Raw genomic sequence first — 23,138 nt, 5'->3', positions numbered from 1 at the left:
GGCAAGGGGAAGCGACCGCTGTTTCAGACCAACAACGCTAGGTTTCCAAGGCAGTGAAGCTGTGTGTGGAAGGATGTCTCTGCCACCGCCCAACAATCTCCACAGTTTCATTTTTTGATCAATAGGCCAGAACGAATAACGCTGTGGTTTGATAAATAAAAATGCTCCATTAATTTTTTATTTGAGACGTCTGTGCTTGGTTTCTTGACGACGGCAGTCACTGCCAAAATGCAAAAAGGTGGCCTGGAAAAAAAAGGGTGAATGGTTAAAATAGAAAACAAAGCCAAATGCAACGAGTTCACCATTTTACGTCTAGGGTGGAACTTCTGACAGGGACAGGTTGCCTGTGGCGGCATGTTGTGTTGCAATGAATCTTGGTCTTTGTTGATGACTCTTTTTATTTTTTTACCAACATACTGTAAACATGGCTCAAATCCCGATCGTCCTTGCAAGTTAACATATACAAACAGAACACAGGCCAAACTCATTGAAAAGCGCTTTTTTCCGACCAGACATGGACGTGAAAAGGAAAATGGTTCGACTTATGCTTACTTGCTTGTTGCTTTGCTTCTGTAATATACCGTTCTCACTTCTTATTTTTTTGAATGCCCATGCATTATAGAAAACGCCCCTGTGGAACCCACTTGTGATTGTGCTACTTTTGGTATTAAACGATTCCCCGTAAAATAAAGCTGCATGACAAAAAGAAAAATAAAATAAAAAAAAAAGAAAACCATTCGAAGCAAACCAAGCATTATGCATCCATATGCCCTTGCGCCTGATCATGAAGAAAAAAAAAGCTTTTTTAGAGCTCAAGAGAAGTCTAAAAAAGTTAAATATAGCAAGAGGGTTGTTCTTCTCCAGACTTGGTTGCTTAGAAATACTTTTTGTTTTTTTCATGCTGCGGTGATATAAATACCCCAAGCACACACCACTTTACCCAAACCATTAATCTTTATTTTATTTTCTTTCACCTATAAATTCGTTCCATCTATATTTTCTTGGATCTTTTTCCCTGTTGCTCGTTTCAATTTTTTTTTTCTTTTCTCTCTACTACACACAGCATGACGACATTTTCGTCACCACCATGTTGCTTTGATCCCATGGATAATTCCATCATAGATAACGCATCAGTACCGTTGTGGTGGCCCGCCCAGCCACCGGTTCCTGTGAAATCAATTTGCCAATACGGATCCATGTCCTGTACTTATGGTTATGCGGCGCCTTCCCCGCAACCTACAAACGCCATGTTTCCGCCGCTCCATACTTCTACCATGCCTGTGGAGGAACCCTGTTTCTTTTCCCCGTACCCGACAATGCCACCTGTGAGTAGTCACAGATCTCCCCCGGTAGGGTTGGAGTGTTGCCGCCTGGCCACCCATACAACAGCATCAAGTGGGCCACAAGACTACAATTACGTTCCTGTGAATTATCCTTGCACGGATGTCCTAGATCATTTATTTCAGGAAAATAACCATCCATTCACCATGCCAGCGGAACCAGACACTGCCAATCCAGAAACAAACAAGTTTTATTCATATCAAGCAAACACTCCTGATCTCCTGAGTTATGTATCACCATCATCGGCCGACTCTGTAGCAACCGATTATGATAGTAACAGTCCCATCCTCTGGAACACGTCCTCCTCCACCTCCTCCGCTTCCTCCTCCTCCTATTCGTCGCCATTCCCATTTCCAGTCCCACCCACTTCACCGCATACAGATCCTAGTCTGTTTCAACACCTATACACGCCCATGTCCGACACGGTGCCTGAAAAAAAGTCCAGATCCACCAGAGAAAAACGACACGTGTGCCCAATATGTTTTCACAGGTACGGATTCTGGTTTTTTTTTTTTTATATCCCCAAATGGAGGTGGATGTACGTCTGGGATATTCACACATTGTATATACATATATATTACACAACTACATCTTACTGCATATACGTATTTGTGTGTATGTATGTGTGTATGTGTGTGTGTGTGTGTGTGTATATCATATTTATGTGTTGATGTGTATGTGTGGAGATCTCATCTCTCTTTTTTTGGGGGTTTTTGGGGGGGGGGGCGTGTTTGGAGCGCGGTTGGGGAGACGGTCAAGGACCCCAGCGGGAAGATGTATAGAACAGGAAAAAAAAAAGATGTTGAAAAGAACTTTTTTTTGCTTGGGTTGTTTATGTGTATGCGAATTTAAGTTTTGTCCGAAGCATAACTAAATTGATGTTTGCCCAGATCACGGCGACGACATAATCTACTGGAGCATATGCAGACGCATGATCCTAACCGACCAAGGAAATATATCTGTCGTCATTGTGAACGACCTTTTGCCCGAAAATATGACATGAAAAGACATGAGAAAATACATTCACGTTAGCATCTTTCTTCTTCATATGTGATTCCATTTCACAATCTGTGCATCGTTCTTTTTTTCTTTTTCCTTTTGTTTACTGTATTATTTTGGCTTCGTAAATATGTTCATGATTGTTTTTTTAATATTAAAACATTGTATCATTATATCCAGGAAAACCAACTCTTTCCGTAGCTGTGCTGGTTTAAGTTTTAACAATTGCTTACCATTGGATCCTATGGACTTGTCCCTGCAGAATGGATCCGATCTTGTGACACAACCAAGAGTATTTGCACGCTCTAATCACTCCATCTTTCTCCGCCTCATTGTTCTCGATACGGCCCATATTTGTTTTTTTCTCAAAAAAAAAAAGGATGCCATTGTTCCATTGGCATTGTTTTTGTTCTGTTTTGCACTATTTTTATTTTGGTAAGAATCATATGGTGCTGCAAAACAGCGCCAATGCGTTCAAAACACTGAACAACACTATCCCATTACCGTCGTCAAATAGCCTCATATGAGTGGACGGGATGACTTGTTGCAGCACACACAGCAAGTCATCACTGAGGAACGTTGTCACTTTGATAAATGCAACTACTGTTCCATATGACGGTCTTATGGACGCTTACATTGACGCAAAACGCCATATCCAAGCAGCCGTTATAGAGATTGCAATCATTAGTTTTCTCAAAATAGCCCTTGCCTATACATGGGGTACATGTAATCCTATGCTTCATTCATTACCCTATCGGTGATGCATCGCTTCGCATTGTTAGCATCTTTTGGTATGGTTCTTTTACATTCATATCATATCATCGGGTATTCAGTGGTCCGTTGTTCGTTGACAGTGCATGAAACATAAATCCTAGGTAACACGAGACAAAATCAAATATCATATCATTAATTTTTTTATTCAAACAGGATCGGAAGCAAAACTGTGATGAACAATTCGTAAAGCTCTTATACAATAAAGTAAATAATACGAAGAAACGTCGCCATTTCAAGTAGAGCTGGATTTGGTATTATCTTGGAATAGATCTTCCTCCGCTTCATCCCAACCGTTGCCTTCGTCTTCTATATTATCCCATGCCGAGGTATCTATGTCTTCGTCATCCCATCCGGATTCATCAATATCCATTTCACCCATGGCCAGCTGCGTAGCAGTAGATTTTGAGGATGATGTCGACGTGGAATCCAGTGCTGCTTTTGATGATGCTTCCGTTGCTGATCCCGGCGCCGAAGCCTTGGCCATTGGCTTGACCTCCGGTGGTCCTGTTGGCGCGGGCTCGATATTGTCGATAAAGATGTCTTCATCTGCATCATCCCAACCGTTGTCCATCTCCGCGGTATCATCGACATTGTACTCCAAGGAGATCGATTTCGGTTTTGCATAATCGCTATTGAGACTGGTGGTCGATGGCGAGTTGACCATGGATCGCGTACCAGAGGGCGTGTGTGTGATGGGGGGCGACGGTTGATGCTGGACAGGTGTGTGGGGAAACAGAGTGGAGGATCGCGGTTCGGGGGACATTTGTAGAGATGGCGCGGTAGGTACAGGGTGGCCTGATTCGATTTCTTGGATACTCGCCTCTCGTACCTGTGTATCTGCAAACAAGGCGCAAATCAGTCGCACCAATTCCTGTTTGTCAAAGAGCTCCAAGTCGCCTCGACGGAAATGATCCATGATATCGCGCAAGTTCATTTCCAGCATATCCTTTAATAGCCAAAACTTTTTCCAATGCGGGACCAGGCCTATAACCGTTGGCTCCGAAGCATCCCTTCCAGGAAGATCAAATCCGTTGACCAATTGAGCCAAGCTGTTCAGCAAACTTGCAATAAGATGCGACTCTTGAGCGCCAATATCGGTGAGATCCTCCAGTTCCTTGATCATGCGTTCAAGAATACCATCGACAATGAATCCCATCATATTCAAGAAAAGTGACGGATCAAGCACCGATCGAGTGGCATGAGCGTACGATTGCGCTTGCTCCACAGCTCCCATGATCGCTTGATGACACGTTTGTTCTTGTTGACGTCCCTCACCAATTGTTGTAAATCCTTCCAATTTATCCAGAAACGCGTGAATCACTTGCATACGTTGAGTGATCGCCACTTGGTACCAAGAGTTGCCAAGATCTCGCAATGCACGAGCTGTGTTCGCAAACATGGTCGTCAATCCTTCAAATTGCCGCGTTTCCTTTTGGACAGCTAGCTTTTCCACGATCTGATGGGCGAGCCAAAAACAATCGTTGCGGAAGACAAGCGCATGGGCCGGATTGGACAGGAAATAGGATCGATGAAAGCTCGGTGTGATGGCACGGTATAAGTCCGTCAGTTCTTGGGTGACTTCAATGAGCTTGGTTGCTGAAATTGGATGAGACGATTGAAGTGACGCAGCTTCCGTCACGGTGTCGGCAAGTAACATGGACAGCAAATGCGGTGTCTGTGTAATGCAATACGTTTGGCACTGATCGTTATGACGTTCTTGCGCTTTTTCCGTGTCGTACAATTTTCGCATCATGACTTGTCGTCCTTGTTGCAGTACCTTGTGTCGACGTTTGACAGCAAAATGGCGATCAATGTGAGCGACATAGGCTGTGAGTGATGCCTTGCTGGTCTCGTCACTCTCTGCTGTATAGAGGTGGAACGCGTGATCGCATTTTTCTTCAAATTGGGTGACAGCTTGAGCTATTTTGCCAAATTTTTCCAGGTCGCGAGCGGACGAGGGAACCGAGGGCGCCAGACATTTCTGGATGTAGGTTTCGAATATTTCCGGTAATATAAGGTTGCCAAAGAGATGGGTCAGCTGCGGCGTTTCGGAGCTGTTGTTGAAGATGTAAGTGTAGAAGAATTGGAGCATGGATTCCGTTTGGTGTAATACATCGATCGATTGATCAATGACGCTGGGTCCTTGTTCAATGTCGTCGGGCGAAGAGGCTGAACCAATGGTCAGTTCAAGTTGACCTCCTTCCGCTGTGTTCCCTTTGTACGGACGCGTTTCGATGGTGGCATGGCGTAAATTCTCGTAAAATGGCGAAACGATATGTTTAAATATGGAACGTTTGAGATGAGCCATCTGAACGGATAGTTGTTGTAGTTCGCTGAAACATTGGAAAATCTGGATGAGGACAACGGGATCGGCGGTCGACCCCAATTGAACCGACGGATAGACGACCATGGAGTTGATGTTGTCTTTTATGTGAAATACGATGGCTTGATTCATGCCATCTTCTAGTGTTTGCAATAATTGCATTTTCAGCCGATCTAGTTCTTGCTGAATAAATTGAAAGGCGTCGACCTGACGCCAATCGCACGGTTGCTGAGATTCGCATAGATCGTGGACGGTGCTTTGAATACGCAGAAAGAGGAGCGTGGCGTCCAACAACGAGTGCTTGCCAAGTTGGTCTTTGACGCGATCGATATCTTGGAGAATCGTGGTTAATGTTTGAAGCATATCGATGATTTGCTGATTTTCTGACGACTGATCCAGCACGGACTGATACTCTTGCAGTGCGTTGGCCGCCGTGGTATTGACGCCTTGAGCGGGATCACTCACTGTGGCGTGAATGCTATTGACGTCTTTTACAGCATCCACAATACGAGCATGAAGTTCCATGTCTTTTTGGTACGATGACTCGAAAACGTCGAAATTCTCTAGAATTTCGCGAAACAACTGCCTGCTGAGGTCGTCGAAAGACTCATTGAGGGTATCCAACACGGCGGAAAGAGACGGGGCATCGCACAATTGACTCTTCAACAGCGATATATCTGGATTAGAGTCATTGTCGTTTAATATTTTCTCTTTGAATGAAGCCGCAAGAGAACCAACGGACGCCATAAGTAACGAAAACTGAATCACGTCCAGACGATCGGCAGAAAAAAGGATGGCTGGATTTCTGTCTACAACGCTGCAGTTGCGAATTTGATTGGCTGGTGTGTATCTCATGACGTTTTTTTCGTTCCGCTGCGCCAGTGCAAAGTGCCCAAGCAGTCGAGATAATTTAATCCATCGACTATTCGTCGTATAGGATGTAGTAAAATATAAAAATACAAGAAAAAAGGCGCATATTATAACAGGAAATTATTAAAGAAGACCACTTAACGCATGACGTCTACGCTATTCTTCTTGATCCATCACAAAAACCAGCCAATCCTAATTTCGCGCCGAACTCATAAGGACGAGCATCATATTCTTGTATATGCAGTATACAGAAAAATACGCTTGCTGCATAGTGAAAGCGAGGTTGCACGCAAAACTTTTGATAATGTATTTTACTTCAACGATCAACATTATCAGCTAAACAATAATGTCCCCTTATCCATCTCAGTTTTTCGCACTCGCAAGACGTCGTCGTTCTCCCTCCAACTAGTCAACGCCGTTAATTACAATTGACCTCGATTTAATTAGTCACGGGGTTACTTACCACTTTCTTTACTCTCGCCAGTGATGCAGCAGCGGATGCATTTGCTTTACAATTCTCCACTTCATACGGAGGTGAAATAAGCACTTCATCCAATACAATGATCGTGTCATTGGACCAGCGGCATGGTAATCTAAAGGAAAGAAGAGGCCCTACCTTTTGAGGATATATCGATGGCTTTTTCTTTCTATTTGTCGCTTACGTTTTTGCAAGAGCATCAAAAATGTCTTGAGCTTCCTTTGTCACACCGACCCCGATTTTCGCTGCTTGTTGTAAATGACCTTTCATGGCGTCGGATTCACGTCCACGTAGACGGTCGAGATTCACGGCATTCACGGGCAAATAGCTTGACAGCTTGTTAATATTGGTTTCAATAGCGGGATCTTGCAAAGGCGTGGAGTTTTCATCCGATGTGACGGAAAGGATTTCTTTGATTTGTGGAATTTTAACAATGCGGAACGAAAGACCTTTGCGCGAGTGACGAGGACCTGTAGAACAATGTATGCATAGGTTAAGGTAATATATGTTTCAAAGGGAACCTCAATAAACTAGGGACGACAATAAGTACTGTCACCACCATGACAAGCCATTATTGAAAATAAAAAGGATATCTAAAGCAAGGCAGTTGGTGATGCGGTCAAATGTGTAAATTAAACCGTCAATTTCCTCGTTGGTGGTGGTCTTGATCTTGACACGACGTCCAACGAGCCATTCTAACGATCGTTTCGGTGGTATAGGGGACGACCCTTGTCTTACAGGCGATTTTCGGTGGGATGACTGTGTACTGCTTTCCATCTGGTTCCCAAGATACAGCTCTAGTACGCTTTTCAAACTAAATTCCACTTGTCGTAAAGTCCGTAGCCTAGTCCAAAGAAATATCACCTCCCACTGGAAACTGTTCTTGGACACCACCGTTTCCCCGCTCCCCATCGTTCGCAGCCCACGAAAGCAGTCCCTCTCACCAAAGTACCGGTAAGTGGTGCCTGCACGTGACCTAAACATCGGCTCGGCCCGGTGATGCCCACTTTTTGGTCATTTTGGGAAAATAGGCGATCTTTGCCTTTCCTTCATATTTTGTCGATATACATTTTCGAAGTTTTTTGTTCCTTTGGTATATTATCGCGTTAATTTACAAACATTTAATAACTGCAGTGAAGGGTCCCTCGTACATGACGAGAAACCTTTGCCATTCGCAGGGTGCACCCGTTGAGTAATTCCTATTGCAACTGCAAAAAGGAACAGCAACATATCGAAATTGTTCATTGCCAAAAAAAACATTCGTGGCAGTCTCCCGATTACGATAATGACTCAAGGATATCTTTTTAAGATAAAGGTTGGATGAATCATTGTTCCTGTGTATCGCCTGTTGTCCGAGAGAGTATCATGGACAACAGGTTGTCAACTGATCAACGAAAAAAAAAGAGGAAAATTGCTATATGTCTTTGCTGTGTGATTCAATGAAATATCTGGTTCTGGAGCATTGATGGCTCTTGGAGGCATCATGCTGTCTACAGGAAAGAACAGTTAATTATGGATGCATGTTTTCGATTGGCTTGGAAACGAATCATGTCACTGCATTTAATACTTATACTCAGTCTTGGAATTGCTTACCAGAACACAATATTGATACTATCCATAATTGGATACTTGCAGCTATTTTCTAGACTGGTTATATGAGCTGCTAATGATCCAATGAGCGAGGCATGCCTTCCAACCGCATTGAAATGGCTGAGTGTGACTGTTAAATCAACGGCGGGGCAGGCCCGTTCTTCGAGCGCGGGGGAATCACTCAAAGGACCAGATTGGCAGAATGAACGGACCTTCTCTTTTTTGCATCCAACGCAAGGTAGGCTTATACATCCAATGTGAAAATCATGATGGGAGATGGGAGGAAATGGAAACGAGGATTACATAGATTGAATATATAGACGGATGGATCCATGGATGGATCGATGAAATGGGGGCGGATGGATAGAACCGTAAATCGGAAACTCATCAAACTCATTTGCATTTGTTTCCATGTGATTGTATAGTATGTCTGACCACGAAGAAATCATCGACACCCAGGAAGTTGAGGTTGTTGCCGAGGCCACCAAGGGACAAATGTCCGTTGAAGAAGCTCTCCAGGAAGTTTTGCGTCGTGCCTTGGTTCACGATGGTCTTGCTCGTGGTTTGAAGGAAGCCGTCAAGGCTTTGGACAGACGCCAGGCTCATTTGGCCGTTCTCTGCGAATCCTGCACTGAGGGCGAATACGTCAAGTTGGTCGAAGCTCTTTGCGCCGAACACAACATTAACTTGATCAAGGTCTCTGACGCCAAGAAGCTCGGTGAATGGGCCGGTCTTTGCAAGATTGACCGTGACGGCAATGCCCGCAAGGTCGTTGGTTGCTCTTGTGTCGCCGTCACCGATTTCGGTGAGGAATCCGAGGCCATGAACGTTCTTTTGGACTGTAAGTATAGAAATGATGAATTATACAAACAATAGTGGGCTCATGGGCTAATCTCGATTTTTTCCTTGACAGACTTCAAGACCCGTTAAAAGAATCCTATTCTGTAAAAAATAAAAGCTACTCAGTTTTGCCTGTGAACTCTCTTGTATCAAAATCAGTAACGTGCAATGCTTGCGGAACTGGTGTCCTATTTGATCGTGATCGTTGGAAAAAGGGAGTCGCGAGTTCATGGCTCACAGTGCCAAAAGACTCGAAGATTGTATTCGTTGTCATGGAGCTTCCTGATACGTTCGCTAGTTGTCGATCTATTGTTGAATGATTACGGTTCTCTTGATACTGATCGTATGAAATTGAGACTCGTCATCCACTTGTTTTTTCTCATTTCATTTTATCTGTGCTCCTTTTCTTGATGGTTCAATCAAGCCATGGAAGTTGTTATTGTTACTGTGATCACTCCATAAAGTGCCTCTCGTTTTCGCAAAATCGGGTTCCCAGATCGCTTTATCATAATGATATTCAGCACTAAAACAAAAAATGGAGCTTTCATTCCATGGTATAAACTAAGTAAACTTATTTCTTTTTCTCTCATTGAGATGATTTGGTGGTTTTTCCCTCCATCCGGTGAACTCGGATTTAGTTGGACAGGATCAAAGTAACAAAATCTGTTGGAAGACGTGTGAGACGGAAATCATTCTGTATCAAGCAAAAAATGATGGGTGGTCATGTGATGAAACTTACCGACATAGTTGATACGTCCATCTTTGCCGATTTCCACTTCCTTCAACAACTCGTCCACTTCTTCATCCGTCAATTTTTCGCCAAGATTGGTCAAGACTGCATGACGGGTAAAAAAAAAACGAACCAAGGTCAATCATCATATACACGCGTAACACTTTTTTAGACATCCCATCTGCCACGCGTGGTTTTGGAAACCAGCACGAATGACTTACCGTAGCGCAACTCTCCGGCGGAAATATAGCCATCACCTTCCTTATCAAAAACTTGGAATCCCTGAATAAACTCCTGAGACAACCCTGCTGCTTTGTTGCCGTCGGGTCGAGTAAAGATGGTTAAAAAGGTACCAAAGTCGATATCCACCTCTACAAGGATCCAGTAAATGGGTCAGCGAGCTTTGCGTTTCAGGTATGACGGGCACGTCACACTGTACCTTTGGTTTCGGAACCGCCGACAGATTTGATAAGTTCACGAACTTCCGCTTGGGTAGGGTTTTGTCCCAATCCTCTCAAAAGATCACCAAGGTTGTTGGAAGACACGGTGCTGTTACCCTTCTTGTCATACAAAGAGAAAGCTTCCTTCCATTCTAAGCCAAACAATAATATGTAAGCCTACCACCCGTTTTTTTCCACACGACAATTCCATGAACAAGTACCATCAAGCTGTTCCTGAGTAGGTTGATTCTGTGAACGACGAAAATAAAAACACCCCGTTTACAAAAAGAGGGAGTATTATTATCACCATGAAAAATAACAGATGTGCATAAAATGAACAGTTTGGCACTTACGTTTGGGCTCATTGTGTAGGGCGGTGGATGAAGAATAAAAAAAACGGGGTGGGAAGAAGAAGAGACCAGCCGAAACTGGATGTTGTTTATTCTCGCGGAATTTGAAACGGCGGAGTCACGGAATAGCAAAGCTGATGATATGTGGCACCCACCTATCCACCCAATAGATTGTTCCGCTTTCACTTGGCTGCACTAACTCCATGCATTCGCACCCATTACTTTTTATTACCGCCAACTTGCAGTTTACATTTTGTGCATACTATAACGTTGATCTCTGTAAACTTTATCATTGTATCTTTCCCTGTCTCTCGATACATACTCCGTCAGTGGTTGCGTCCAACAAAGAGCTACAGTGTTATGAAACTCAAGAATGCAACAAATAGAGTATTTTCTACAGGATGGCGTAGTTGAATCAGATTTTATTTTTTTATTTCTGTTTACTCGCAAGGGAATAAAGCTTAAAAAAAGATGCGACAGCGGTCCGAGTGGATGGTTACATATGTCATGATGGAACGGGGCGATGATTGATAAGAGTCCTGTCACAAGCAGATCAAGCAAGCATAGTTAAAGCTCATGCAAAAAAGTTTCGTTCTTTCCTATTGTACAGTATTTGGTTGTTTTTGATTCACAGTTATCATGGATCCTACGTGATAGTTTGGCCTAGATTTCACCCTTGATCTCGGCACCCAGCTGTGAATCTCTTTCTTGTCGGTCGTCCGATAGGTAATCCATCATGCCAAACGAAGCACGAAGATGACATGCAGGGCAATACCACACTCCTTCAGGCGGTACAGTAAGACCTACACATTCAAGATGGAACCACTCTGTAGAGCAGTGCTAGTAGCAATTTTTTTTCCGCCAACGTTCATTAGTAAACTTTCAAAGAATCATCTAACCAACAACAACAACAGCCAGTCGGCTCACCTCGTTGTCACAGGCGATCATCAGTCCGTTACTACTGGTTTGACATATACAATATTTCTCATCATCGTCGGGTGACACATGTTCATATTCGGTGGGTACGTGATACGATTCGTAAGTGCCCTGATTATATCGCAAGGCGCCATTTTGGTACGGAGGGCGATGGATGGGTTGTCTTTGATATTCAAATGTCGCTTTTTCGTGGGGAAATGCATACCAATCATTCATGGTATCGTGCGTTCGTGCATAGGAGTTTGGGATCGTTGATGGAGGCATGGTTCGTTTTCGTCGGGCCGCTTGCGATCGGCCGCGATCGTAATTATCCAATGGCAAAAACGTGGTATGGGAATGGGAAGTCGGAGTTACGAAGTCGTTGCATTGCATGAGCGAGTTGGACGAAGCCGCACTGATTCTGGCAATCCATGCCGCCGCTTCTCGTTCACTTGCTTTTCGGATATTGTGATGCGGATATAAGGCCTCAAGATCTTGATCCAAGTGGTTCAAATGTTTTTCTATCTGTGTTCAATTTTTTCTTGTCATTCAGTATACACGGCCTTTCCATGAGGGGTTATTTGCTAGCTTACTAGTTGTTTAGCCCGATCGGCCAGTTCTCCCTTTTCTTCCACCAACTGCTCGGCTCGATTCAGGTATCGTTGCACCTCACGTTTCAAAGACGTTTCCTCCTCTATCGGTATAAAACTTGCATCCGGTTTATCGGCCGTCTTGCGTTGAATGCTAAACATCTTCACTTGCCGATTGTGTATATTTCGCAGTACTTCTTCATGGGTCAATTCAAGGCACATGAGTTTGCATTGGCCTACCATTGAGAAATCCTACGAAAAAGCTAGGCTTACTCTGAAATTCATGGTCTTTGCTCTGAAGCTCAGTGAGTAGGAAACAGATTTCACCGGGAAGATCATCAATAGCTGCAACAGTATTATATGAGTTTTATTTTTTTGCTCTCGGCAGTGTCCTTTTTTTTTCTTTTTGGTTGACTCATCATTGTTTGGTGATGCAATGAGGTGGTGCATAAGATGGGACTTTAACTTACAGGAGAGAAACTCTTGAAGGTAATCACCGATATCCACCGGGCCGTGAAGATTTGCCATGATGCTGAAGTCGCGTACTGAAAAGCAGCCGTTCTGAGCATCGAGAACCCACCCTTTCAACAGTGTGACGTGCATCCTTGACCGGCTGGCTCTACTTTGGCGCCTGAATACAGGCGCTGTATTGCTCGTCACATGCTACTTCATTCCTCAGCGATCGAGAAAATCAGACACTGACATTGCCTGGGGGGTTTTTTTTTTCTTTTTTTCGATCTGGCATCCTTAAATATATCCATCGATTAAGTTGGTTGGAGGCTGTAAAAGCTCAATGGAAATGGAAGAAAGTCTATTATCTTCTCTATACAAGTGAATGGAAAAAAACGAAATAAAAATGCTTTCTATTGTGCGAAATCGCCAAAACTGTTAACGTAATAGGTGGGCTGAATCTTGTTTTCGGGCGATAACAGCTCTTCTTCGCTTGTGACGCCTATTAATACGAACGAATGAGAACGATAGTTCCAACCAAGAAAATATTCAGCATTGCACGATACCCACCTGTCAACACACACAATGTTTCAAGACCTCCCTGGCGACCAAAATCAATATCCGTGTCCAAACGATCACCAATCATGCAAGTTCTCTTGGGATCCAAATCATACCTGATGATAACAAAGTGAGTCTCAAAAGCTCTCAATTCATCGTACAGGTCCAAAAACTTACTGAGCAAAAATAGCTTGCATCATATTCTGAGCCGGTTTACCCAAAATGACATCAGGTTGTCTATTCAGGGCAGTAATCAAGGGCATGACCATGGAACCGCAACCTATGCCAATAAAATTGAGTTCTTCCGACCTAATACAAAAAAAAAAGAAATGTCCTTCTTATTACCTGGCATGATGGTGCCGTGGTTGGGGAAGGTGGTGTCACTGTTGGTCAGAATGAAATGGCAATCAGGATTACGGTAAAGGTAAGCAAACGCCTTCTGATATTTCTTGAAGTTGATCTGCGTATCCAGACCGAAAACCACTGCGCCGACCTACGATCCGAATGTCAACTAAAAAGCTGCAGTTGCAATTCATGCACACCTCCATCCGCTCTCAAGACGTTACCTCTGGATCATCTGGAACAGGCTCGTCATCTAATAATCCGCTGTCTTCCTAAAAGAGGAACTCTCAATCAGAATGGTCTGCATCAATTCCCGAATACATCTCCACTTTACTTACACCAGCACCAAAGCTTCGAATTCCTACGGCCGCCAGTTCTTCCTTGATACCTGACATGCCGACAATGTAAACTTTCTTGTCTGCAGGAAATTTCACCACATTCTTCAAATAGGTGGCCGTAGCGAATGCCGAGGTAAAGAACTCCTCCTTCAAAAGAGGTTTTCTCGAATGAATAAACCATACAGGGGATAATCCATGAAAACCACATAGTCCCCAACTTACCACTTTAGCGTCAATGCCGAATCCTGCAAACTTTTCCACAAAAGAGTCTCGAGATTTCGTGCTGTTGTTGGTGACAAAGAAGGCTCTTTTGCCTTTTTTTATGCAGCATAGCAATGAATACTCACATTCTTTTTACAGCGTATTACATAATTTTTAATTACCTCGTTTGCGAATTTCGGCCATGGCACTGTTGATTCCCGGTACAACCTCTTTGCCTACCCAAAGGACGCCTACGGTTTCATTTTTAGACATAAGCCAGCTCTTTTACACCGACTCCATACCCAAAAACGCCTAACACTTACCATCGCAATCAAAGAGGAAGTTGTCGAATTTGTCAAGGAACTGAGCACGCTGTTCAGCAGTGGTAATCTTTTCTGGCATGGTGACAGTGGGAAAAGCAAGAAGAAAAAAGCCAAGGCGGGTGAATTTTCCCAAAAAGGAAAATATTCCCATTCAAAAAAAATTGTGACGTTTTGATCTTTTGATTTTTGATCAAGCGATAAGGCCAGCGATAACGCCTTCATGCCGAAAAAAAAAAAAAATCATTTGTGTCGCCGATTTGCGAGTCCAGTTAACGTGTGCAGTATAGATTATTACGCTCTTATTTGTCACCAACCATACACAGTACACTGCGTTGTATAACAAGTTAACTGAATCGCTCAGAATCCTCTTTTTTTTTGTATAAATGCGTATTTATTGAGAGAAAACAGCGCGTCATGTGTCTCAGTGAGGGACGGATCCCAGAAAACAAAATTATTCTATAAACATTCGTGAAAAGAGGGATCAAATCCCCATTAGGGCGGCAAGTCTTTGGAGGGCTAGCGACGTGATTTTGGGTTCAGCAAAATGCACCGAGTGGAATTTGTACTGCCAGTCGGCAAGCCAGAGGACGTGCAGTGTGGTACATTCTTTCATTGCTTCGCAAAAGGAAGGCGGTTTGTCGCTGTTATTTTGCTGCATGTGCAAAGAGACGTCCCGGATGTTCATGGAGGCCATGTGGTATCCTGTGTGCCTCACTTGAAGAGCCATCGGAAGCAACGAAGATATCCGTCAAGTCCGGGTCCACTCCCCAAATGTGGCTTTGTTCAAGAAACTAATGCACATCGACTGGCTGCCAAGCGAGTGCCTGCGGTTCCAGGAGAATATGCCGTTTCTGTACAGAGTATATCGGCAACAGAGAAAAAGCATCGTGTGCCTCTCGGCTCGGTGTATTTGGGCCGGCGGAGCCAAAGAGCTTGTGCATAGGATCGATGATAGTGCATCAAATCACATCAAAGTACCGCAATTCATGAAGGGCGGACCAGCGATTACCCGTTTCGCGCACTGCATTGGCCCGTTCAGCCTGGTTTCTCTGCGATTTCCAGCGCAATGCATCTAGATAGTTTTGATGCTTCGTAGTTGGGATCCATGCCGACATGTCAACACCGCTGAAAAATCCAGTTCGCTGGTTCCTGGAATGGCACAAGATTGTCTGTTGCACTTGTAGCAAGCATGAGTGCTGTTGTGGGCTGAAAACCCACACTCTTTGTGGGCAGCGACATCCATGTAATGAGTTGTGGTCGCTGTGATTGATTAAATCAGCCACACCACGAATATCACCAAACGCGAGAATTAAGTGGACATGCAATTGGATATCAGGCTTGTTTGCAATTCGCAGTACCATGCCATCAATTGAGAGCTGTCTTGGCTCTTTCATCCATGGTGCAAGGAAAGAGTGTACATCCTTTGGTTTGCGGGGGAGGAAAAATAAAGAGAACGGAAAACATAAAAAGAAATAAAGAAAAGAGAACGTAAGTGAAAAAAGAAAGAGAATGGAAGGGGGAAAAAACGGAGAACAAAGGAGAGAAAAGAAAATGCAAAGGGAGATGGGAGGAGGAGCTTAAAGCCACGAGTTCAGAAGGATACTCTGCTTCAACGGCTCAGGTTGCAACCGATTGCCCACAGCAGGAATGAAATGCTTGGCACGAGAAAAAAACCGCTCGCATGGCGTCGATGTGCTGGAATGGCAAAATACTTGCGTGCCATCTTCGCCAATTGAGGGCCCCACACTTTGCCAAAACAAAAGCTCGCAGCTGTCTTCATCGTCATTGCTGGGTCCGGCCTTAATCAGCAAAGGAGCCTCCACATATGCTTGCAACTGGTCAAGCAACCGGCGTCTTTTTCGGTCGGTACACATCGCGCACGTCGTCACTTCTGTTTTTCCTCAACTTGATCGGGGCCCTTCCATTCCGCCCAAGCTGACTGAGCTTTGCACTTCGCATCGGTAATAAACTTTGGCTCCCAGTTCTGTTCGGTTCAGTACGCGTACTTTAATCGTCGATCCAATGCTGTCGCCGTCGCATACACAGGGCTTCGGTCTGTTTTGGCATAAAATTGCTGCAGCTTTGCCTGGGCTCTTCTTGCTGCTTCGGAGAGTTCAGGCGGATTTCTTTCATCGCGGAAATCCTCGATCTGATCGAGCAATACAATGGTATGCATATACTATGATGTTGATCGAAGGATACCTATTTTCAAAAACCATCAGAAAATTACTGTAAATTCTAAATTCAAGCTGTAGTTCATATCTTGATGAAGAAACCGTCATCGTCAATAAAAATTATTTCAAAGCTTTCATTACCTTTCCGATCTAGGTAGGTACAACACCAAAAGATGACGATGGTCATACAGGTACAGCAGTTCTTCATTGTTTATGAGCTCGTCGCACGTTCGTACTTCAAATGTGATTCCATGATCGGGGACATGAGTGCTCATACTCTTGGAAGATTTCATCATCGAAGAAATCTGTCAAGTCATCTTCGACTGGTCGGTGATATGTTTCCTGAAACATTCTGCGATATTCCCACGTTTGCCAACATGGCTCCACGAAGTTCACTTGACGATAGGCATTGCATCGTGGTTGCTGGTTGTAAATAGCCTTTGTCGAATTCGGAAACCTAAGCTGCAAGGTGCGTTCGGAGCCGTCGAGCCAACGTAGTCGGGCAGCCCAGGTCGCAGGAACATAGATGAGCCGACCCTCCATGGTTGGTGTATAATCGTACTCTTCGGACTGCTGGCTTAACCAATGGCTGACACAGCATCTTTGGTTTTGGGAGCTAAAGTGATCAGCGGGAAGGAACTGTTTCATCCATGCACCCCACTGTGAAGCTGCCTGAGTCATCAATTCCTCATCGTACAGCGACGATCCATCGTCGGCGGCACCTTCGGGGGCAAATTGGCGAAGTGCATTGTAGCAGGGGTGGGTTCGCGACGCACCAACATACCGCATGGCGCTGGCAAAGTAGCTGGTGCCTTCGTTTCGTGTTGTTGTCCAGTCAACCCACGACTGCTTGTCGCTTCGGTCTAAGTGTATATGCAACGATGGCATGTTCATACGCCAAAGTCGTTCCACTTGATGTCGACGTTCCAAACTGCCAGGAGCACCTTCTGCAACACCCCGACGAACAATGTCTCTCCAAAGCTCGCTTCGACTCTCGGCAACATTACGTGATTGCCGTCGCAAATTTTGGACACGTTCACTAATGATGTGGCTTTGAGTTGTTCGATGTCACGGTACAGCCTTTGTAGACGAGGGTCCAGCAACGGCCCATCGATGATGGAAGGCCAGATGCGTTAACTAATCTGCCTTCGCAAGCCTCCTACTTGCAGGATACAAGTGAGGACAATCTCAGCGATGATGAAAGTCATGGACCATGTGAGTCCCATCAGATGGATTGAGTTGTTGCGGACGAGGGCCGTAACGTTCGTACCCAGGATCAATGAAATAGATGTTACCGATTTGATGAGATGCAATGGGAAGTAGCACCATGGCCTTCCACCAACTTAAGTGTATTCACACCATGGTGAAGCCACGCCGAAAATCGTAAAGATGGAGCAGGATCGAATGGCGAATCTTCTTCCGTATCGACTTTGCCCTGGGTACCAAGCTGCAGGCAATATGCAGCAAAGTGCGTTCTAACATTTATGTCAGAAACTACATACTCATGAACTGCATATATTCTCATACGTATACATAAGCTGGACTTCGGGCGCTGTAGCCATTAAAAATTGGAGAAGTCGACTGCGTCAACATGTTGCCGTTGTTGAATCTTCACTATTGAATTTGCTAAAATTTCCCGAATGTAATCAGAGGAATGATCCAATATACCATGTACTGAAAACATACCGAGTTTCTTCGGTCCTGCTGGAAGGTTATGACCGGCATTGCATAATCCGATGAAAAAAAGCCGACCACATATGCACCATTCTATCCCGTAAGTTCATGGATATGCTCAACAACATCTTGAAAAATGACCATGGTTACTGTCGGTTCTCTGGTTGACTTGAGAAATTGATTCGCTTACTCTCAACAGCTTTTTGGCCGTAGGAGTCAGCGATATGAATGAATGCAGATGTCAGTTCAGGTCGCTCATACAGATCTAAAATACAGGTATCCAGTAAAGAATACGATAAGAACAGAACCTGTCACTGACCTTCAGAGAAGCAGAGCCGACAGGTGCCGGTCTAAATTATGGATATACGTTGCGTTCAAATTACTGTACCAGACCTCACTTGGTTATATCGGTAGAATACAACCGTTATTCACGAGTCGTACATGTCTGTATTGCCCATTGTACTCACAGGTCGACTTCTTGCTCTGTGAACATTGGTCATTACCATTTTCAACGCATGGCACCAATAATTTTGACGGTGTATCGGAGGGCATTCTGAAAATGACCTTCTACCCATCGGGGAGAATACAGATTAGCCAGGTTGAGAGCATCCTGGCGAGCAACGGCAAAGGTCTCGGCCATGGAACAAATACGAGACTTGGAGTTCATTAGATCAAGGTTCTTTTTTTTTCTGTGTAGTTGCTATAGAAGGACTTATCCCCAATGCCGGAACCTAGGGCGCAGCAAAGTAGCCAGCTTGTACTCACGAACAAGTGGGTCATCCTACCCTCTCCTTCTTGGAAGAGTGTCGACGGACATATCGGCGTCTTCTCTGAGCGTTCTTCTGGTGGAGGGGAAGTGGCTATTCGACGCATCATATCAATAATGGGTGTTAAGGAGTTCTCAATATTTGAAGCAAAGAGTAGGAACTGTGGCCCCAACAAATTCGCAAGAATTCCTGGGTTTCCCAATCAATACCAAGAAAATGAAATCATCCGTACCAATGTTGACTCTTCTGATGTCAAAGGAGTCGTGTTTGATGATGGAAGAAGATGACACTATGGTCATTGGTGAGAACTCGAGGATTTGTCTTCGCTCTATGTTGATTCTACTAAAAACTATTGTTGTAGACCCCATGCCTGTGATGGCTCAATTCATGCAAGCGTTCCTTGTGCCGCACCATCTGGTTTTTACAACAGGGACAGGAGCAACAGTGTTGCTAAGGTTCTTGAACTTGGTGCTTGCGGCCTTTGGGACCGCAGTTATATTTCCCAAACTCTTGACGAGTTGAAAGAAGACTTCACTTTGTTGCCGGACGAGGAAGGTTGTACGTTGCTTCCCCAAGACACTGATAAGGTCGCTTGCACACAAAACTACAGATTGGATATACTGGACAATATCTCAAGCTTCCACCAAGCCAGCTTCAATTTGGAAGCCAGCCAGACATCGATGGGCTTCATCAGTACATCGCAGCTCTAACAGGGCAAGGTCCAGACCTGTTTCCTCCTAGCATCGCCCGAAATACCGGAACGTTGACCGCCGCAGAACGTCTGGCTTCAGGTAATGCCTCCAATATCGAAGAACCCATGCAAGCCCGAAACAGTTCGTCATGCGAGAGGCTGTGAAGCCGTTCGATATAATGCTATCTCAGCCAAACTCAGACCCAGTAAATGAATCGCGACCCTTACCAGCTTCTCTTTGAATTCTACGATTTTGATACCCTCACATAACCTTGTTGGTCTGACCATCCAAAATTTGCTACGTTAACTCTGCACAGACAAATTTACAGAAGCCTTAACCCAGCTGCTCCTTTCAGACGCTGTAAAGGAAGAAGCGATCATGGAGCGCTGGGATACCGATCCTCTCGCTAGCAAGGAACTGCAGACTATGCTGCTTGTATTCCGAACATTGCGCCCTTTCGTTCCTTCCGAAGGAAATACTGCTTCTATTTCTGCCAAACTTCCGTTTGTTTTGTGCTGGCCAATTTCCATCCTCTATTCGGCGGGTTACGCAAAATTAATGTCCTCATACTGTACCGACCTTCCCTTTCAGCTCGAACGTGTAATCTTTTGTTTTTCTTTTTGATTTTCACAAGACATCTGCCCACAGGTGACGCCTAGCGCTGTACATCCTCTGGCAATCGATAGAGTGGCCATTTACCAGATGTTCGGACCAGTCGACACCGGAACCCGCACGATCTCAAGTGTGATTTTTTCTTTAAACCACAGTATCCAATAAAGAGTATTTTTTCTACTATATTCACATTCAATCCCTGTGACTTAAATTTATAGTATGATACTGTATATCAAAAAAAAGGACAGAAGTTAATGGTCACTCTGGCCGAACCTGAGTTTCTCCCGATTAATGCGGGTTGATCGAGCATATGTTAATGGAATTATCAGCTTGCGCGTCGCCTTGGATCGCATTTGGTGCCGATACAATAGGAGGGGCCGGGAATAACATTATCCTGCAGGGAAATACATCCCTATTGGATCGGAATCAGCCACCACGAAACCTGGTATGTCCCCCTCCCCCCATACTCTTTGCAGTAGTAAAAACCAAGAATCCGCGATGGTTTTAGGGCATACATAGTAATTATGTTGAATGATGTATGTCGACCCAAAGATCCAGAAATCCTTGTTTCGTGGCACAGCTTGACAGATCTGATAGGTCTTCCTGATTCATGAATTCAACCTTCTCCTCGCAAAAATTCTTTTCTAATGTCAGCTATCTACAAAAAACATCTACGTTTCTCGGTGACCAGGTGATTTTTGGTGAAGGGTAAACGGCACTGTGTCCGCTTTTTGCAACCCAATATGACTGGAGTATCTCTTACGCGTTGATATTGATCTAAAAAGATTTGATCAGGCTGAATGTGATGACTTGGTGCGACCCCAAGAATAATGCTGTCGCTGAAACTCGGGCGATCAGTTGTTTTTTCCCCGAAATGCTAATAGCAACTCCAAATGACTTCTCGAACCGCATAATATATGCCCTGCAGGTTTTCATAGAGTTTATGAACAAAAAAGTATTTGTTGGTATCAGGATTTGTCTTTCTCGCAGTTGTCCCTGATTATTTCATGGGTTATATTTCTGAATGACTGGCATGTCTTGTAATATCTATCTATTTACGGTAATGACATGGGTGGTCCATGTGTGCATATTTTTTGTGGTACGGCGCGACAAGGGCCAACTTTTTATTCTAAAACACCTCCATGCACATCATGTGTGGCAGATCAATCACATATTTTGACCTCGTGTAACATGCGGAGAGGTCGCCGAAGAGGCGCAGAAAAAATTTTCGTTTCCAAAAGTGAACTTGTGAAGGCTGATAAAATGGATCAACTTGGATTATCATTAAAGTTCATTACAAAGGAAAATGCAAGCAATACGTACAGTAAAACACAAGGAAACAACGAAATGTAGAAAACAAGTAAAGAATGTACAAGAAGCGAATAAAAAAATAATCATGACAACAGGGAGAATAGGGTAGAACAATTTTAAGGGACGGAATGAAACGGGAACCAAAATAAAAAAGCTGGATTCACGAGGTTTATACGATGAGCGATTGTTGCGCGGCCCATATCGCAGCTTCACCAGTGATGATGGCCGCTAAATGATCCGGAATATTGCAATACAAGGTCTGTTGCAGTATCTCTTGCTTGCGCTCAGCCCAGGTATGGCCACAACCGTCATCGTCGTTCAGAAGCATTTCCGGTTCGCTGATATCCATGGCAAATCGTTCGTACATGAAACCGAGATCAGGACTAATCTCGTTTTCAGGCACAGCAGCTTCGGCGAGACGACCGAAAGTCACAGAAATATTGGGCGCAAATGGGAACAAACCACTTCGAGTCTCGTGGGGCCGAATGGGCATCTGATTAACGCAGCTGGATAAAAACAGAATTTGACACCACAGTGGGATTTGACCACGGATCAAAATATCTTGTGCACCACCGTAGGGGTTGGTATATCGAGCACCAAAGGTATAACTGTAAGGTACAAAGGTATCCATGGCATAACTGGACGATTCGAGACCGGTCGTAGAGATCATGCTCTTCACATTATCAGTATAGAATGTTTCAATCGATGCTTCAGCTGCAGAAAAAGAAAGTAATGAATCGTGAGTGATCTACGCTGTAAAAAATTAAATTATTGAAAACGCTCAAAGGTTATTTACCATCTTGAGGAAACATCTGCTTGTTGAATTCTTCAATGGTGGAGGATGTGGGTGATGGTTGCGGGGTGATGTAGTTGGATTTTTGATGAACAAATACGCCTTTCTTAAGACGCATTATAGTGGCGATATCGATGGACAAGATATCACTGCAATGGATCATGCGCATCAAGAGATTCTCAGATCGCATTTGCCGATAGGTCGAGAGGTCCTTGACCAAGTGAGAATTCGCATTATAATTGAACACTTCTTCATACTGTGGCATCGACTTTATAGCAAAGCTCTGATGTCCATGCAGATAGGCCGCTGGCGATGGGACAAAAACACTCGTCGAGTTATACATTTGCTGTCGTACTTTGGAAAGAGCGTATCTCCAGCTGTCGGCGTCCTGACACTGCATGTCCAAACCATGATCGAAAGAGTAGACGAAAAAATCATTGAATTCGGCGTCAGGCGTGACCGTCGTCGGGCTTTTTTCGCTGTGAGTTGATGAAGACGGCAAAGACGAAAAGCTAGGTGATTGTAAAAGAGAAGAAGCAGACATTCTTAATTGATAAGTTTTTTGAGACCAGAAAAAAAATGTAAAGAAGGCAGAAAATTAAAATGGAAAATCCCACTGTCCATTTTTATTGCTTTTTCGAACGACGCCACGCTGATGGCGGA

The 23,138-nt window shown here is 44.2% G+C and overlaps 11 protein-coding genes across 11 annotated transcripts; 2 read left to right on the top strand and 9 right to left on the bottom strand.

The window, feature by feature from the left end:
• Window positions 1-309: 309 nt before the first annotated feature.
• On the bottom strand, window positions 310-805 carry BYT42DRAFT_554635 (uncharacterized protein). The gene has a single exon (XM_051566600.1). It carries the CDS (start codon window positions 784-786, stop codon window positions 454-456), a length of 333 nt encoding a protein of 110 aa, XP_051426809.1. The 5' UTR covers window positions 787-805; the 3' UTR covers window positions 310-453.
• A 50-nt stretch (window positions 806-855) lies between these two features.
• BYT42DRAFT_554633 (uncharacterized protein) lies at window positions 856-2,521 on the top strand. The gene is made up of 2 exons (XM_051566599.1): window positions 856-1,831; window positions 2,232-2,521. Exons 1-2 carry the CDS (start codon window positions 1,065-1,067, stop codon window positions 2,371-2,373), a joined length of 909 nt encoding a protein of 302 aa, XP_051426808.1. The 5' UTR covers window positions 856-1,064; the 3' UTR covers window positions 2,374-2,521.
• A 721-nt stretch (window positions 2,522-3,242) lies between these two features.
• On the bottom strand, window positions 3,243-6,294 carry BYT42DRAFT_554632 (Centromere/kinetochore Zw10-domain-containing protein; the record flags this gene model as incomplete). Its single annotated transcript, XM_051566598.1, has 1 exon — window positions 3,243-6,294. A coding segment is annotated over one exon (2,948 nt), but the record flags the coding sequence as incomplete, so codon positions are not given.
• A 231-nt stretch (window positions 6,295-6,525) lies between these two features.
• On the bottom strand, window positions 6,526-7,663 carry BYT42DRAFT_554631 (anticodon-binding domain-containing protein). Its single transcript, XM_051566597.1, has 4 exons — window positions 7,379-7,663; window positions 6,970-7,267; window positions 6,771-6,900; window positions 6,526-6,712 (listed from the first exon to the last, which is right to left on the bottom strand). Exons 1-4 carry the CDS (start codon window positions 7,560-7,562, stop codon window positions 6,671-6,673), a joined length of 654 nt encoding a protein of 217 aa, XP_051426806.1. The 5' UTR covers window positions 7,563-7,663; the 3' UTR covers window positions 6,526-6,670.
• Window positions 7,664-8,801: 1,138 nt separating this feature from the next.
• On the top strand, window positions 8,802-9,305 carry BYT42DRAFT_610137 (50S ribosomal protein L30e-like protein; the record flags this gene model as incomplete). The annotated part of the gene is made up of 2 exons (XM_051571369.1): window positions 8,802-9,216; window positions 9,289-9,305. 2 exons carry the CDS (start codon window positions 8,802-8,804, stop codon window positions 9,303-9,305), a joined length of 432 nt encoding a protein of 143 aa, XP_051426805.1.
• A 47-nt stretch (window positions 9,306-9,352) lies between these two features.
• On the bottom strand, window positions 9,353-10,784 carry BYT42DRAFT_554625 (uncharacterized protein). The gene is made up of 6 exons (XM_051566596.1): window positions 10,739-10,784; window positions 10,607-10,634; window positions 10,385-10,537; window positions 10,167-10,316; window positions 9,955-10,050; window positions 9,353-9,878 (listed from the first exon to the last, which is right to left on the bottom strand). The coding sequence occupies exons 1-6, from the start codon at window positions 10,748-10,750 to the stop codon at window positions 9,850-9,852; spliced, it is 468 nt and encodes a 155-aa protein (XP_051426804.1). The 5' UTR covers window positions 10,751-10,784; the 3' UTR covers window positions 9,353-9,849.
• Window positions 10,785-11,398: 614 nt separating this feature from the next.
• BYT42DRAFT_610135 (uncharacterized protein) lies at window positions 11,399-12,768 on the bottom strand (the record flags this gene model as incomplete). The annotated part of the gene is made up of 5 exons (XM_051571368.1): window positions 11,399-11,575; window positions 11,663-12,175; window positions 12,244-12,437; window positions 12,514-12,585; window positions 12,711-12,768. 5 exons carry the CDS (start codon window positions 12,766-12,768, stop codon window positions 11,399-11,401), a joined length of 1,014 nt encoding a protein of 337 aa, XP_051426803.1.
• A 174-nt stretch (window positions 12,769-12,942) lies between these two features.
• BYT42DRAFT_172754 (HAD-like domain-containing protein) lies at window positions 12,943-14,581 on the bottom strand. The gene is made up of 9 exons (XM_051562375.1): window positions 14,453-14,581; window positions 14,312-14,380; window positions 14,151-14,242; window positions 13,929-14,075; window positions 13,815-13,862; window positions 13,594-13,741; window positions 13,426-13,528; window positions 13,275-13,364; window positions 12,943-13,192 (listed from the first exon to the last, which is right to left on the bottom strand). Exons 1-9 carry the CDS (start codon window positions 14,529-14,531, stop codon window positions 13,129-13,131), a joined length of 840 nt encoding a protein of 279 aa, XP_051426802.1. The 5' UTR covers window positions 14,532-14,581; the 3' UTR covers window positions 12,943-13,128.
• Window positions 14,582-15,411: 830 nt separating this feature from the next.
• On the bottom strand, window positions 15,412-15,582 carry BYT42DRAFT_477507 (uncharacterized protein; the record flags this gene model as incomplete). Its single annotated transcript, XM_051563641.1, has 1 exon — window positions 15,412-15,582. A coding segment is annotated over one exon (171 nt), but the record flags the coding sequence as incomplete, so codon positions are not given.
• Window positions 15,583-16,583: 1,001 nt separating this feature from the next.
• On the bottom strand, window positions 16,584-17,718 carry BYT42DRAFT_172730 (uncharacterized protein). Its single transcript, XM_051562374.1, has 2 exons — window positions 16,768-17,718; window positions 16,584-16,654 (listed from the first exon to the last, which is right to left on the bottom strand). The coding sequence occupies exon 1, from the start codon at window positions 17,518-17,520 to the stop codon at window positions 16,864-16,866; it is 657 nt and encodes a 218-aa protein (XP_051426800.1). The 5' UTR covers window positions 17,521-17,718; the 3' UTR covers window positions 16,584-16,654; window positions 16,768-16,863.
• Window positions 17,719-21,851: 4,133 nt separating this feature from the next.
• On the bottom strand, window positions 21,852-23,019 carry BYT42DRAFT_610131 (uncharacterized protein; the record flags this gene model as incomplete). Its single annotated transcript, XM_051571367.1, has 2 exons — window positions 21,852-22,396; window positions 22,479-23,019. 2 exons carry the CDS (start codon window positions 23,017-23,019, stop codon window positions 21,852-21,854), a joined length of 1,086 nt encoding a protein of 361 aa, XP_051426799.1.
• Window positions 23,020-23,138: the final 119 nt, after the last annotated feature.

This window comes from Radiomyces spectabilis, assembly GCF_025331425.1.
Source record: "Radiomyces spectabilis strain NRRL 2753 chromosome Unknown BYT42scaffold_2, whole genome shotgun sequence".
NCBI classification, from domain to species: domain Eukaryota; kingdom Fungi; phylum Mucoromycota; class Mucoromycetes; order Mucorales; family Radiomycetaceae; genus Radiomyces; species Radiomyces spectabilis.
This window is presented reverse-complemented; position numbering and strand designations above follow the sequence as displayed.